This window comes from Dama dama, chromosome 17, assembly GCF_033118175.1.
Source record: "Dama dama isolate Ldn47 chromosome 17, ASM3311817v1, whole genome shotgun sequence".
Taxonomy (NCBI): Eukaryota; Metazoa; Chordata; class Mammalia; order Artiodactyla; family Cervidae; genus Dama; species Dama dama.
In genome coordinates this window covers 23,516,199-23,528,755 of record NC_083697.1, presented here as the reverse complement: position 1 = coordinate 23,528,755, position 12,557 = coordinate 23,516,199, and the positions used below count along the sequence as shown (strand labels likewise).

General features: G+C 40.5%; 1 protein-coding gene across 1 annotated transcript; it reads left to right on the top strand.

The window, feature by feature from the left end:
* The first annotated feature begins 768 nt into the window (after nucleotides 1-768).
* On the top strand, nucleotides 769-12,098 carry OSTC (oligosaccharyltransferase complex non-catalytic subunit). The gene is made up of 4 exons (XM_061164229.1): nucleotides 769-973; nucleotides 5,435-5,528; nucleotides 8,158-8,355; nucleotides 11,517-12,098. The coding sequence occupies exons 1-4, from the start codon at nucleotides 835-837 to the stop codon at nucleotides 11,533-11,535; spliced, it is 450 nt and encodes a 149-aa protein (XP_061020212.1). The 5' UTR covers nucleotides 769-834; the 3' UTR covers nucleotides 11,536-12,098.
* Nucleotides 12,099-12,557: the final 459 nt, after the last annotated feature.

Sequence of the window (12,557 nt, the reverse complement as noted above, 5' to 3'; positions counted from 1 at the left end):
AGTGGATGAATATATATATATATTGTAGTAGTACAACTGAAAAGATTTGTTGATACTTTGGACACGGAGGTTTCATAAAGAGAGAAACCAGGAGGATTTAAAGATTTTCGGCCTGAAAGATTTTAACATTTACGAAAAGAGCAGAGCACACGGGTTATTTAAAATAGTATTTTGGTTACTTCAAGGTCTCTGCTTTAGGCATCTTTTGGCGATGACTTCTTGACATTTGTGATAGATCTAAATTAGATATGTATTTTCAAATCTTATAAAATATTAACTTACCAATTATTATTAACAGTTGCTATTATTATTATCACCACTGCTACATCAGGAAGTAAAAGCTCAACAACCTAGGACTTTCTCAAACTCTGAAAAACCCGCTAATAAAAAAAGACAGTATTTCCCAAACTTCCCCATTCATCCTCGGGCTCTGGGAACCTAGAGCGCTCCGCGTCCAACCAGCTTCCAAAATCCGCGGCGTCTGGGAGTGGGAGGGGCTCAGATAGATTCCGTTCCCTCTGCTTCTCCGGCTTGGCCACGTCTGAAGACCTGCAGGTCCTTGAAGGTACACAAATCACCTGTTTATTCACTGGCAATAACTGAACTTCTTATTCAAATTTCTGCTTCACAATATTCTATAATACAGACTTTTGTGTCACGTCACTTATCCTTTTTTATAGTTCCTTCTTTTCCTCTGGGGGTGTAAACACTGCCTCTGAGCGTTACGGACCTGCCGGTCGCTTCCCTGCGCACGCGCCGCGGAGAGGGAGGGCGGGCCTGTTTCCGGGTGGCGCGTGGGGCTGGAGGCCGACAGCTTCCCCTGCCGCCGCCGACATGGAGAGTTTGTACCGAGTCCCGTTCTTAGTGCTCGAATGCCCGAACCTGAAGCTGAAGAAGCCGCCCTGGGTGCACATGCCGTCGGCCATGACGGTGTACGCTCTGGTGGTGGTGTCTTACTTCCTCATCACCGGAGGTAACTCGGCCTGCCTGGGGCCCGAGAGGCGCGGAGAGCCGGCCCGCCCCGGGGGCGCGTCAGTTCCCTGACTTTCAGCCAGGGAAAGCATCGCTCTGCTCTCAACCATTTCGGAGGGTGGAGGCAAATTCTGGGGTCCTAAGTGTTCACCGCCCAAAGGTTTCTTTACCCTCACGCCCGGTCTTCTATCTTGAGAGGTCTTGTGTTCCCTATCCCATTGCCTTGACTTTCCTGGCCTCTTAGCCAAACGATCCGATTTGAATAGTGTATTTTTCAAGCCCAGATTGTTGCTGTTTTATTGTATGCCATGAGTTACTTAACAAAGGCCCTGGGATAATCTGTTCTGGCCCATTCTATTTCCACTGTTGATCAGGAGGGTGTGGGACTTACACCTTCTCTTTGTCTGTGGTCCCTGGAACTTTTGTAGACACTTAACAGTCTTTGGATTTGTTAGCTCAAACCTAAGGCTTCGTGTCGCTCTCTCCTCAGTCAGCAAAACATATGAATGGAGTCTTCCGAAACCACGGTTTTGATAAATGCTTGAGGTTGGAGATAAATCTTCAGAAGCTGTCGTATTTGAGAGCGCAAAAGTGGATAATTTAAAGAATAAGGGGAATAGCATTACTTTTGAACACTTCTGCATTATCATCTTATCCTATTCTTTACAAAAGGGGCGTCGCTTTATATAGTGGTGAGTTGGCAATCCGGCTGCAGTCTTTTCATAGCCACCACCCCTTCAGCATTTCCATGATTTACTCAGCACTGTGCTACTGCACTTTTGGATTTTGGGAAGTGGGGAACTTAATTTGGAAATGATAAAATTAAAACTGTGCAGATTAGGGACAGCGAGAGCAGATGACTCTATTTTTAAGGGAATAGTCGGAGACATCGTCATTTTCATAAGCCGTTTTGTGAGAATAATTGGCACTGAAGAGGGATTCTGAAATTCAGGATTAGTTCTAGCATGAACTTTTAGGTTTACCTTCCTCCCAATTCTAGGATAATGACAGTTAATTTATGTTCAAAATAAGTTAAATTTAAAATACTTTTTATGTTGCTAAGATACTGTCCTAGCATAACATTAGCATTAACATTTGCTCAGCACATTAGTAGGGGCTGGACTGAATAAACAAAATTTAAAATGCATGTTGCTTTAAAAAAAAAAACCCTTCATCTGCTAAAAATCTTCCCTGTAACCCTTAACTCCCTTGGAGCCAGGGCCTTTACTGGAAACCTCACAGTTTTCATTCTGGCCCCTTTTTCCCTGTCGATTTTTATAATGGGGAGATTCTTTGCCCTAACTTCTGGAGGAAGTGAGAGGACCCCTTTAATGGCCAAGGCCATGAGCTGTCTCATATGGGAGTTGGTTTTGCCACTGGGAAGGAATCACCTGAATACTGAGTGTACCTTTATAAATAAATGATATTTATTGCTGAGAAAGAGTCAGCAAATAATGTACTGAGTCCCTATTAAGTTCTAGGTGTTAAGTACTGGAGAGAACAATGAATATAACAGATAAGGGCCCTGCCTTCCTGATGCTTATAATGCCATTGGTTGAGACACATTAAATGTCGTGTCAATTTTTCTCCATAACATTTTTTCCATTGCAGATTGCCACAAGTGCCTTGAAGGAAAAGAAAAAGAGGTTTTGAAAAATAATCAGAGTTAGGAACATCATTTACATTGGAGTCCCTGAGAAAATGACATGTTAGCCAAAATCTGATAGATTGGGGGAAAGGGTATCTGGGCAGAGGGAAAAGTTTGAAGGAATATGGACGAAGAGACCAATTAGGTGGGTTTTACAGTTGACTTAGGATGGTGGCAGCAGAGATGGAGAAAGATATAATGAAAGATATCTTGGAAGCAGAATCTTGGTGATGATTGGTTGGATGTAGGGGGAGAATGGCATGAAGCACTGAGTAGGCGGAAGTGTCATTTTCTGAGAAGACTAAAGAAATAAACTGGTTTTTTTTTGGTGGGGAATGGTGAACCCTGAGGTCACTTTGGGATATATAATAGTTGGACAGAACCAACTATAATTAGTTGAAAATGTCAAGTATGCAGATAGGAAGTGGGAAAAGAGGTTTGTATTGAAGTTAGTCAATAATAGATGTTTTTGGAACTCCTCCTATAAGCCAGATATTGAAGAACAGAGACAGAATTTCTGTCCTTAAGGAGCTTCAGTTCAGTTCAGTCGCTCAGTTGTGTCTGTCTTTGCAACCCATGGACTGCAGTATGCCAGGCTTCCCTTGTCATCACCAATTCCTGGAGTTTGCTCAGACTCAAGTCCTTTGAGTCGCTGATGGCATCCAACCATCTCATCCTCTGTCGTCCCCTTCTCCTCCCGCCTTCAGTCATACCCATGTCAGGGTCTTTTCAAATGAGTCAGTTCTTCACATCAGGTGGCCAGAGTATTGAAGTTTCAGCTTCAGCGTCAGTCTTCCAATGAATATTCAGGACTGATTTTCTTTAGGATGGACTGGTTGGATCTCCTTGCTTACATCTAATTTTAATGGTGCTAACATTTGATAGGTGTTGGCACGTTGAGGATCATTAGCATAGAAAAGCCATGTGAGGGGGTTAGTTCAGTTGGGAAAAGAATGTAGAAAAAGAAGAGAATAGTGGATCAAGCCCTAGAGAACTCTGAATGTTTAGTGATTTTATAGAAGAGGAGGCTCAGCTGGAGAGAGAGCAAGAAAAACACGGACAGGAGTGTCACAAAAGCCATAAGAAGCCATCCCTCCCACCCCCCAAGAAAATGGATTTAATAAACTGGATGGAGTGCTACTAGGAAGCCTCCTAAGATGAGAGCTGAAAATGTCCTTTGAATTTGACCACAGCAAGGTCATTGCCCACCTTAGCAAGAGTTAATATCAGTGGTGGCAGAAGTCAGATTGGAGTGAGTTAAAGAATGAAGGGTAAGTGAGAAAGTGGAGACAGCAAGTTTAGCAAATTCTTTTTTTCTTTTCCAGAAAGAAGCCTGGCTCCTTTTCCAAAAGGAAGCATAGAAATAGAATGTTAACTAGGAGGATCTGGTGTCAAGGAAAGGTTGATGTAGGGAACAGGAGGTTGATAATGCAGGAAAGAGAGGAGCTAGCCAAAGGAACAGTCTTTGAGATGTTAAGGGTGTGGAGTCCTGATGATTGCAAAGGGGATCCCATGGTGATAGGAGGAGGGACTCTTCCTCTGGTGTAGCTGGAGGGAAGGAGGTGAGGATGGAAGCTGGTTCCAGTTTGTGGATTTGATGGTGAGGTAGCATTAGGGAATTCCTAAATGGTGGTTTTGTTATCAGAGGTGAGGGAGACAGTCTTGCTATGCTTAAAAAAAAGCTAAAAATGAGGATGGTGGAAAACAGTGGAGAAGATAAAAGAGTAGATGTTGACAGTGGGAGATTTGGAAAGCAGTATTGATGGGTATTAACATAAGTGGTCATTAAGACATAATGAAAGATATTAACATTAATGATCATGTGTCTCCAATATTGCCAGTCTGCCTAATGATGTGATTTTAAAATGTCTCATTTTACTTTTAAGCAAGAATAATTCTCTAGTTAACTCTTAATTATAGAAACATATCCAAGCATATGTGTAACATTTTTCTTGAATTAGAAATAGCCTTTAATGTTAAATCTCCTTTATTGTGGAGTCATTCTTGAGTTTGGAAACAGTTACTGAATGAATTCTGTCATAAAATACCTCTTTTTGGAGATAATTCTGATTTACAAGGCTTTCTAAAAACACTGAGTTGAATTTCTGAATGGTTTATCTGAAGTGTAGGAGATAAGCTGGGCCTCATTTCACTGTAATAATACATTAGAACAGTTCTGTCTAAATATAAATGCATCTTTAGAGACAGAGACTTCCTTTAACTTCAGTATCTTTCTATGAATGGGCTCCCAATCTTCTCTAACACTCAGGCTGTAAGATTTCTCTGCTCAGTCACTCAGTGGTATCCAGCTCTTTGTGACTCCCATTGACTGTAGCCCGCCAAGCTCCTCTGTCCATGGGATTGTCCAGGCAAGAATACTGTAGTGGGTTGCCATTTCCTTTTCCAGGGGATCTTCCTTACCCAGGGATTGAACCTGCGTCTCCTGCTTCAGCAGGCAGATTCTTTACCACTAGCACCACCTGGGAAGCCCCAAAAGGAAATATTATTTAAATACAAATGAACCTCTAGAGACAGATGGGCTTCCCTGTTGACTCAGACGGTAAAGATTCTTCCTGTAATGCAGGAGACCCAGTTTGACTCTGGGTCAGGATGATCCCCTGGAGAAGGAAGTGGCTAATCACTCCAGTATTCTTACCTGGAGAATTCCATGGACAGAGGACCCTGGCAAGCTACAGTCCATAGGGTCACAAAGAAGCGGATGCACCTGAGCAACTAACACTTTCACTTTAGAAATAGATAAAAACTAAATAAATTAGAAATCCAGTCTAATCTATGTTGTTATCTTTCATTTAGGAATCATTTATGATGTTATTGTTGAGCCTCCAAGTGTCGGCTCCGTGACTGATGAACACGGCCATCAGAGACCAGTCGCTTTCTTAGCCTACAGGTAAAAGATACCATTTTGAATGATTTGATGGTGGGAAAGAAGATTGCTGGGGCATGCCTGCGTATTTAAAATTATGGCACAACCTATTGGGTCAATTTGTATTTTGACAATAGTTGTTTTAAAATGCTAAATTTAGAGATTGTAGGAAGTGGACAAGAACAAGAATAAAAGTATATTATCCGTTTATCAGGAAATAGTTCACAGTGGTGGACATAATCACTTATTTAAAGGAGGATATCAGTTTAAAATACGTTTATTTATAGGCTGTTCTGGGGTCAGTAAACTGGAATGTATTTATTTGTAAATAAAGCTTTATTGGAGTTAGGTACAACCATTTACTTCTGTACTATCTATGGCTGCTTTCAAGCTACTGTGGTGTGACACAAATTATTTGGCTGACAAGCCTAAGATACATACTGTTTGGCCATTTAAGGAAAAATGTGTGGGGCTTTGCTGGTGGTCCAGTGGTTAAGAATCTGCCTTTCAGTGCAGTTCGATCCCTGGTCAGGGAAGGTCCCACATGCTGCAGAGCAACTAAACCCGTGGTCTCTGCACTCGAGAGCCCTTGCATCTGGTGAAGCCCCTGCGCCTAGAGCCCAGGCTCTGCAGCAAGAGAGTAGCCCCCAGTCGCTCCAACTAGGGGAGAAAAGCCCTCAAACAGCAGTAAAGACCCAGCACCGTCAAAAAAAAGAAAAATTGGACCAGTGGATTATACTGCTAAATAAGAAAAATAGTATTTGAGACTTGGGAGGTCCTGTTGTTTATTTCTCCTCAGCAGTGTTTGTTGTGAAGTGAAGTGCAAGTCACTCGGTCGTGTCTGACTCTTTGTGACTGTATGGTCCATGGAATTCTCCAGGCCAGAAAACTGGAGTGGGTTGCCATTCCCTTCTCCAGGGGATCTTCCCCACCCAGGGATTGAACCCAGGTTTCCCACATTGCAGGCGGATTCTTCACCAGCTGAGCCACCAGGGAAGCCCAAGAACACTGGAGTGGGGAGCCTGTCCCTTCTCCAGCGGATCTTCCCGACCCACGAATCGAACTGGGGTCTCCTGCATCGCAGGTGGATTCTTTACCAGCTGAGCTACTAGGGAAGACCCTATACTGTTAAATAAGAAAAATAATATTTGAGACTTGAGAGTCCCTGTTGTTTATTTCCCTTGAACAGTGTTTGTTGTATTTCCTTATAAAATCCACTTGGTAACTGTCTACCTAAAGATAGCTCTTTATTTGTATTTGTGTGTGTGTCTGTGTGCTCACTATCAGTGATGTCCGACTCTTTGCGACCCCATGGACTGTAGCCCGCCAGGCTCCTCTGTCCATGGGATTCTCCAGGCAAGAATACTAGAGCAGGTTGCCACTTCCTCCTCCAGGGGATCTTCCCCACCCGGGGGTGGAACTGGCATCTCCTGCATTGGCAGGCAGATACTTTACCATTGAGCCACCAGGGAAGCCCCATATTTGTATTTACAGTTACATGAATGGTATTCTATGCAGAGAATATTCCTGGAAAGATTGCTGTGATTCTCTGCGAGGAGAGGGGATCTGGGTGGCTGAAGATCCTGCTGGTAGGGAGACTTGTCACAGGGTTGACGTTTGAATTTGAATTTTGAAACTGCTGCATGTGTTATTTTCAGTTAAAGCAATTAGTTTAGCAAATAAATGTATATATACACATACTACACACATACATGTATATACTTTCTTTACATGTGCCTTTGTATAAATCCTTTCTTTAACAGGGAAATTTGCCTTTTGGGGTCCATGAACTCTTGAGAATTTGAAAGCTCTTCATCCCTAGAAAGAGGCTTCCCAGGTGGCGCAGTTATATAGAATCTGCCTGTCAGTACAGGAGATGCAGGAGACTCGGGTTCAGTCCCTGGGTCAGGAAGAGCCCCTGGAGAAGGACATGGCAACGCGCTCCAGTACTCTTGCCTGGAAAATTCCGTGGACAGAGGAGCTTGGCAGGCTACAGTCCATGGGGTCGCAAAGAGTTGGACACAACTGAGCACGCACGCACACGCATCACTAGAAAAATCATATGCCCGTATATACAGAAACTTAAGAGTTTATAGGTTACTGGAAATCTTTGTGGAGGTCACGAAGCCTTAATTAAGAAAACTTGCTTTTAAAAGTTTCCCTTTGAAATAAGAGGTTTGTTAATTACTATAAAACTCAAGAGACATTTCTAACCAGTTCAAAATTTGAAATTGATAATAGACATTTAAATAGCATAACTTTTAAAAGCAAAACTAAAGTTCTGAGTAAAAGGTTCATGTACCTATAGTAGTTGACTTTTTAAGCTAATAATTAAAATGTGCATTTTGATTTTACATAGACAGTTGTGTTAGTTGAGTTTTAAAGTTTTTTTTGAGCATAAGCTCCTTGAAGACGAAAGATTTTTCTCTTGTTTTGTTCATTGTTATATTTCCAGAACCTAGAACAGTACTTGATGCATAATAGGCTCTCAATAAATATTTATTGGAATGAATAGCCAGAAATATGGTAAAACACTTAAGAATAAAAAATAAGCACAAAAACGTTTTAGCAGAAATAGGAATTTCAATCTGAGGAAAAAGCTTTTTATTTTTCTAGAAATTTTCATTGACTGTTTTGCTATTTTCTTTTTCAGAGTAAATGGACAGTATATTATGGAAGGACTTGCATCCAGCTTCCTGTTTACAATGGGAGGTTTAGGTTTTATAATCCTGGACCGATCCAATGCACCAAACATCCCCAAACTCAATAGGTTTCTTCTTCTATTCATTGGATTCGTGTGTGTCCTATTGAGTTTTTTCATGGCTAGAGTATTCATGAGAATGAAACTGCCGTAAGTTATTCAGTGCTTTGTATAATCAATATCTTAACTTGCAAACTGGTAAAATAATTATCTGGATCACCTGAAATCATAGGAGATTTAATTTAACCGTCATTAAAATAGATGAACATTTTGAGAACCAAAGAAATGTGTGACTTGCTTAAGGTCAAGTTAGTAGCAAAATGGAAACAAATAGATCTTCCTATTATTTCCATGTATGTTCATGAGAAAGTTATTTTGCTGTAGCACCAGTGCCCACTGATGGAGACTTTTCTCTAAAAGTGCTTTTTGTTTAATCTGTAGCATACAAAGGAATTCCCATTGTAGCAGTAATAATAATAGAGAGTATTTTCAAGCCATTAATTGCTGCTGCTTTCTGAATATTGCTAGGAGGAAAATCTATTAAGCCTTGGACAGAAAAGGAGACTTTCATATATATATCACATTATTTAGACTCATTCGTGAAGTTTACGTTATCTTTGGAACAAAAGTAAGTTGGTTTGGGAATTCCTTGGCGGTCCAGTGGTTAGGACCTGGTGCTTTCACTGCCGGGGCAGAATAGGATGACAGAGCTGAGCTATCTCTGGCTTTGAAAAAAATTTTGAAAATTGTTTAATTCTCTGGATTGCTTTCCTCTTACTTTTGTAATTATTTATGTAAACATTTGTCTTCTGCATTCTGTAGGCCAGTTTCCCAGATAGTTGACTAAGATCTAATAACAGGAAATAAGAAACAGGAGTATACTCTCTGGGTTTCAGGTATAGATAGATATAGTCAAAACAGAACAATAGTCTAAACAAAAAGTTGCTGATTTCTATAACTTATCAAGCAGCCAGATCTAAGGTTTCAATTTTTAAGAGGAAGGACTTTATGGTCCACTCTCTGATATGGTTTCTCATCTACAGCTCCTACTGCCTGGTACCTTGAGTGTGGAGTGGGGAGAAACAATGGACAGTTTTAGAAAATAAAGGGAAGCAACAGTATTGCATTTTTGGCATATTTTCAGGCCCCAGAGAGATGATGAACCAGGTCTGTGGGCCTGCAGATTCCTCATGAGGGGTGTGGTTACTACCACCAGCAAGGAAGGAATTTGTTTTCTTGGGCATAGATTCTCTTTGATGTCCCAACATATATAAGCAGTTAGATATGTAATAAATGAGACAGCAACAACAGAACAGTAAAAAACCCCAGTGAATTTTTTCACATCAGGTAAGTTACCAGCATCTGAGATAGAAGATGGCTATGCCGTAAGATAACTTCCAGGGTGGCACTCACCTCACTTTCGCCAAGAATCTGATATCCTTAACAAGAGGTACCTTGAGAAAACAATAGCAGTGAAATGGTACAACCTGCTTTATCTTTTCTGATCTATGCTTTTTAAAATACCTGATGTCTTTCCTACTGACATAGTTTTAAACATTAAAACATGGCTTTATTTGATGCAGAAGCATAGGTCACACACTAATTACAAGGAAGAATACCACAGCATATAACTGTATCAAGAGATAAATGTCCAAAAGTGTATGTTTGCATATCAACACATGCAGATGACCAACAGCTGTCCCTAAAGTCCCCTCGGTTCTTTTATTTCATAGCGTGAGCTAGCTATTGAGCAGCTTCCCTTGGTGCCGACACTGGTGGACACTTTTCTTAGAATCTTCTTGAACCTTTTATTTCCTGTGAAGCTTAGGTCTTTTTTTGTTATTGTTGTTAAGAATTATCTGACAGAGATTTTATTTTATTATAGGTTTAATTTTTTTTTTTTATAATGGAGTATGGTTGGTGTACAGTGTTGTGTTAATTTCAGGAGTACAACAAAGTGATTCAGTTATATATGTACACGTATCAGTTCTCTTTCAGATTAAGTACTTGGGAAGCTTAGGTCTTAAAGTATGCTTTTTGTGAAGTACCAGGCATTACCTTAGCAAATTTATGTGGAGGTCTTCAAAATTAATATATAGGTTAAGAGCCTTTTTATTTTTTATTCAACCTGGATTGTCTCAGGGTTGTGAGACTAAAGTTCTGTATCTCTGTGCTCAGAGTGTGGATCTGCAGAAGGAAGGGGATAAATGAAGTTCTAAAGAGATCAGTTAGGCTGCACATAGACCCAGGACCTGTAGGGAGTCAGGTGGGTCTAGGAACTAGAAGGAGGAAAATCACATTCCTGAGTGTCTGCGCTGTGTCAGGCATGATGTGAGGTATCAACCCCATGGCGCCACCTTAGAGAGGAAGAAACTTGAGACTCTGAACTAATAATAGCTAATGTTTGTCAAGTGCTTACTGCTGTGAATAGCAGTTACTATATTGGTAGATTCTCTTATATAATCCTTAAAATTCTCTGATGTAACTCCATTTTACAGATGAGAAAACTGAGGTTTGCCCAAGCTTATCTACTCATGTTAGAAGCAGGGTCAAAAGCAGAGAAGTTCTAAAGGCATCAATGAGGACAGGATGTTCTTAACCCTTTCTTAATATATGGATAGTTTTACACAGCTTTTCTATTTCTCTCTTGATCCTAATAGGTTGCAAGAATTTATTGCAAAAGAAAGAGTTCAGAACTTTATAAAGCAGACTTTCAATACCTAACTTTAACGGGAATTTCAGGGCCTGCCTTGTGCATTTAGTAAAAGGATCTCCTGTTTGAACATTGTGAAGTTTGACTTGCTCAACAGCGATAGCTAACACCCCTGCCACCATCAGGACGTTTCCTAAAGAAAGAGGCGCAGGGTGCGAGGGCTCCCTTCCCAGGCATGAACAGCTTCTGGGCCCTCCATCTTTTCCTTTGGTAATAGTAAGCTTTTTAGGATATCAAAATGAGCTGCTTTCTATAAAAAGCTTTGTGACTTTTGTTGGAATTGTGAGAGTCCAAAGGAAATTGATTCTAACTCTTAGCTTTAACTTTTACATAACATTTGCTTTTCTTTCTTTTCTCATCTGGCGTCATTTAGCATATTGGTTTGTAAATTTGTCCTTTGAAGGGGAAGGATAATGGAACCAAGGCCCAGTAAGGTGTTTATTTATTGAGGGGGCAAGATATGAAATAATAATCATAACGAGGAATCACACATTCATATTTTCAGATTGTCCTTTGATTCATCATAAAATTTGCTTGGGACACTTTGAAATGTTGCTTCCTTTTCACTCTTTGTGTTTATAAATTTTATGTTTTACAGGGGCTATCTGATGGGTTAGAGTGCCTTTTGAGAAGAAATCAGCAGGTGCTGAATTTGCTTCTGTTAATGAAATTTTAAAGGCTGTACCAGTCCTCAGATATGAAATACAGAGAAGGATGAAAAGCAGCAGAAAAGAAACATCTATTGAAAACATAGGAAGCATATTAAAGGATGGACTAGAATGCCTTCTTGGTGTCAGAGACAAGCTTATCAGTATTTTTTCCTGCTGGCCTTCACTGATGTACCAATGATGTTAAGTGACATTTTCGTTTTTGGTTTTTTTTTTTTCCATTTCTTAAAATGTACTTCATTTCTATAGCTATAATATTGAATAAAGTGATTATTTTTTACAAATCCCTTAACATTTTTTGGAGGTGGCTTTTCTGACCTTCAGAAATAATGTAAAATCAGAATGCGTGATCCCATAAGCTGAGAACTCTGGACAGCTGATCAGCTTGACCAGTGGTGCTTTGCCTTTGAACAGAGTGTGTGACAGTACATCACTTCAGATATGTGTGGAAGACTGTTTCAGGAACAATGAGATGTATGAGAAGAGCAGAAATAAATAGTTTTTCTAATTAACTTTTTGTTTTTTTTTTCATTGACTGATGGTATTAATCTTCAGTCTGTGATTAATCCACTCCCATCCTGTAACTATCAAGCTACTGTTGGTAGCTGGACATCTCCAGGTATAGGTGGCAGGATGCCTTATGAGGCGTCAGCTCCATATCCCTATGAATATTCAAGCACGAGCTACGCAGTCATGTCTTTTAAATCTGATTGTGTTAGATGAAGTTCCCTTCAGGCATTCACTTCCAGTAATTCATACAATTTTGAGCACATAAAAACATCTGTAGATTAGTCTGGTCTCCCCCTAATTTCTTCCAGCCAGGGCTTTTGGTTCCCCCCAGCAGGCTGAGCCTGCCTGCTTGGTTGCTTAGTTCTTTCTGACTCTTTGTGACTCCATGGACTAGCCTGCCAGGCTCCTCTATCCTTGGGATTTTCTAGGCAAAAATGCTGGAGTAGGTTGCCATTTCCTCC

Bases quoted from the DNA above. Each gene is read 5' to 3' on its own strand.
- OSTC (XM_061164229.1), top strand. From the start codon at position 835: ATGGAGAGTTTGTACCGAGTCCCGTTCTTAGTGCTCGAATGCCCGAAC. The intron at 974-5,434 runs GTAACTCGGCCT...TCTTTCATTTAG, and splicing joins TTACTTCCTCATCACCGGAG to GAATCATTTATGATGTTATT. The intron at 5,529-8,157 runs GTAAAAGATACC...TTTCTTTTTCAG, and splicing joins GTCGCTTTCTTAGCCTACAG to AGTAAATGGACAGTATATTA.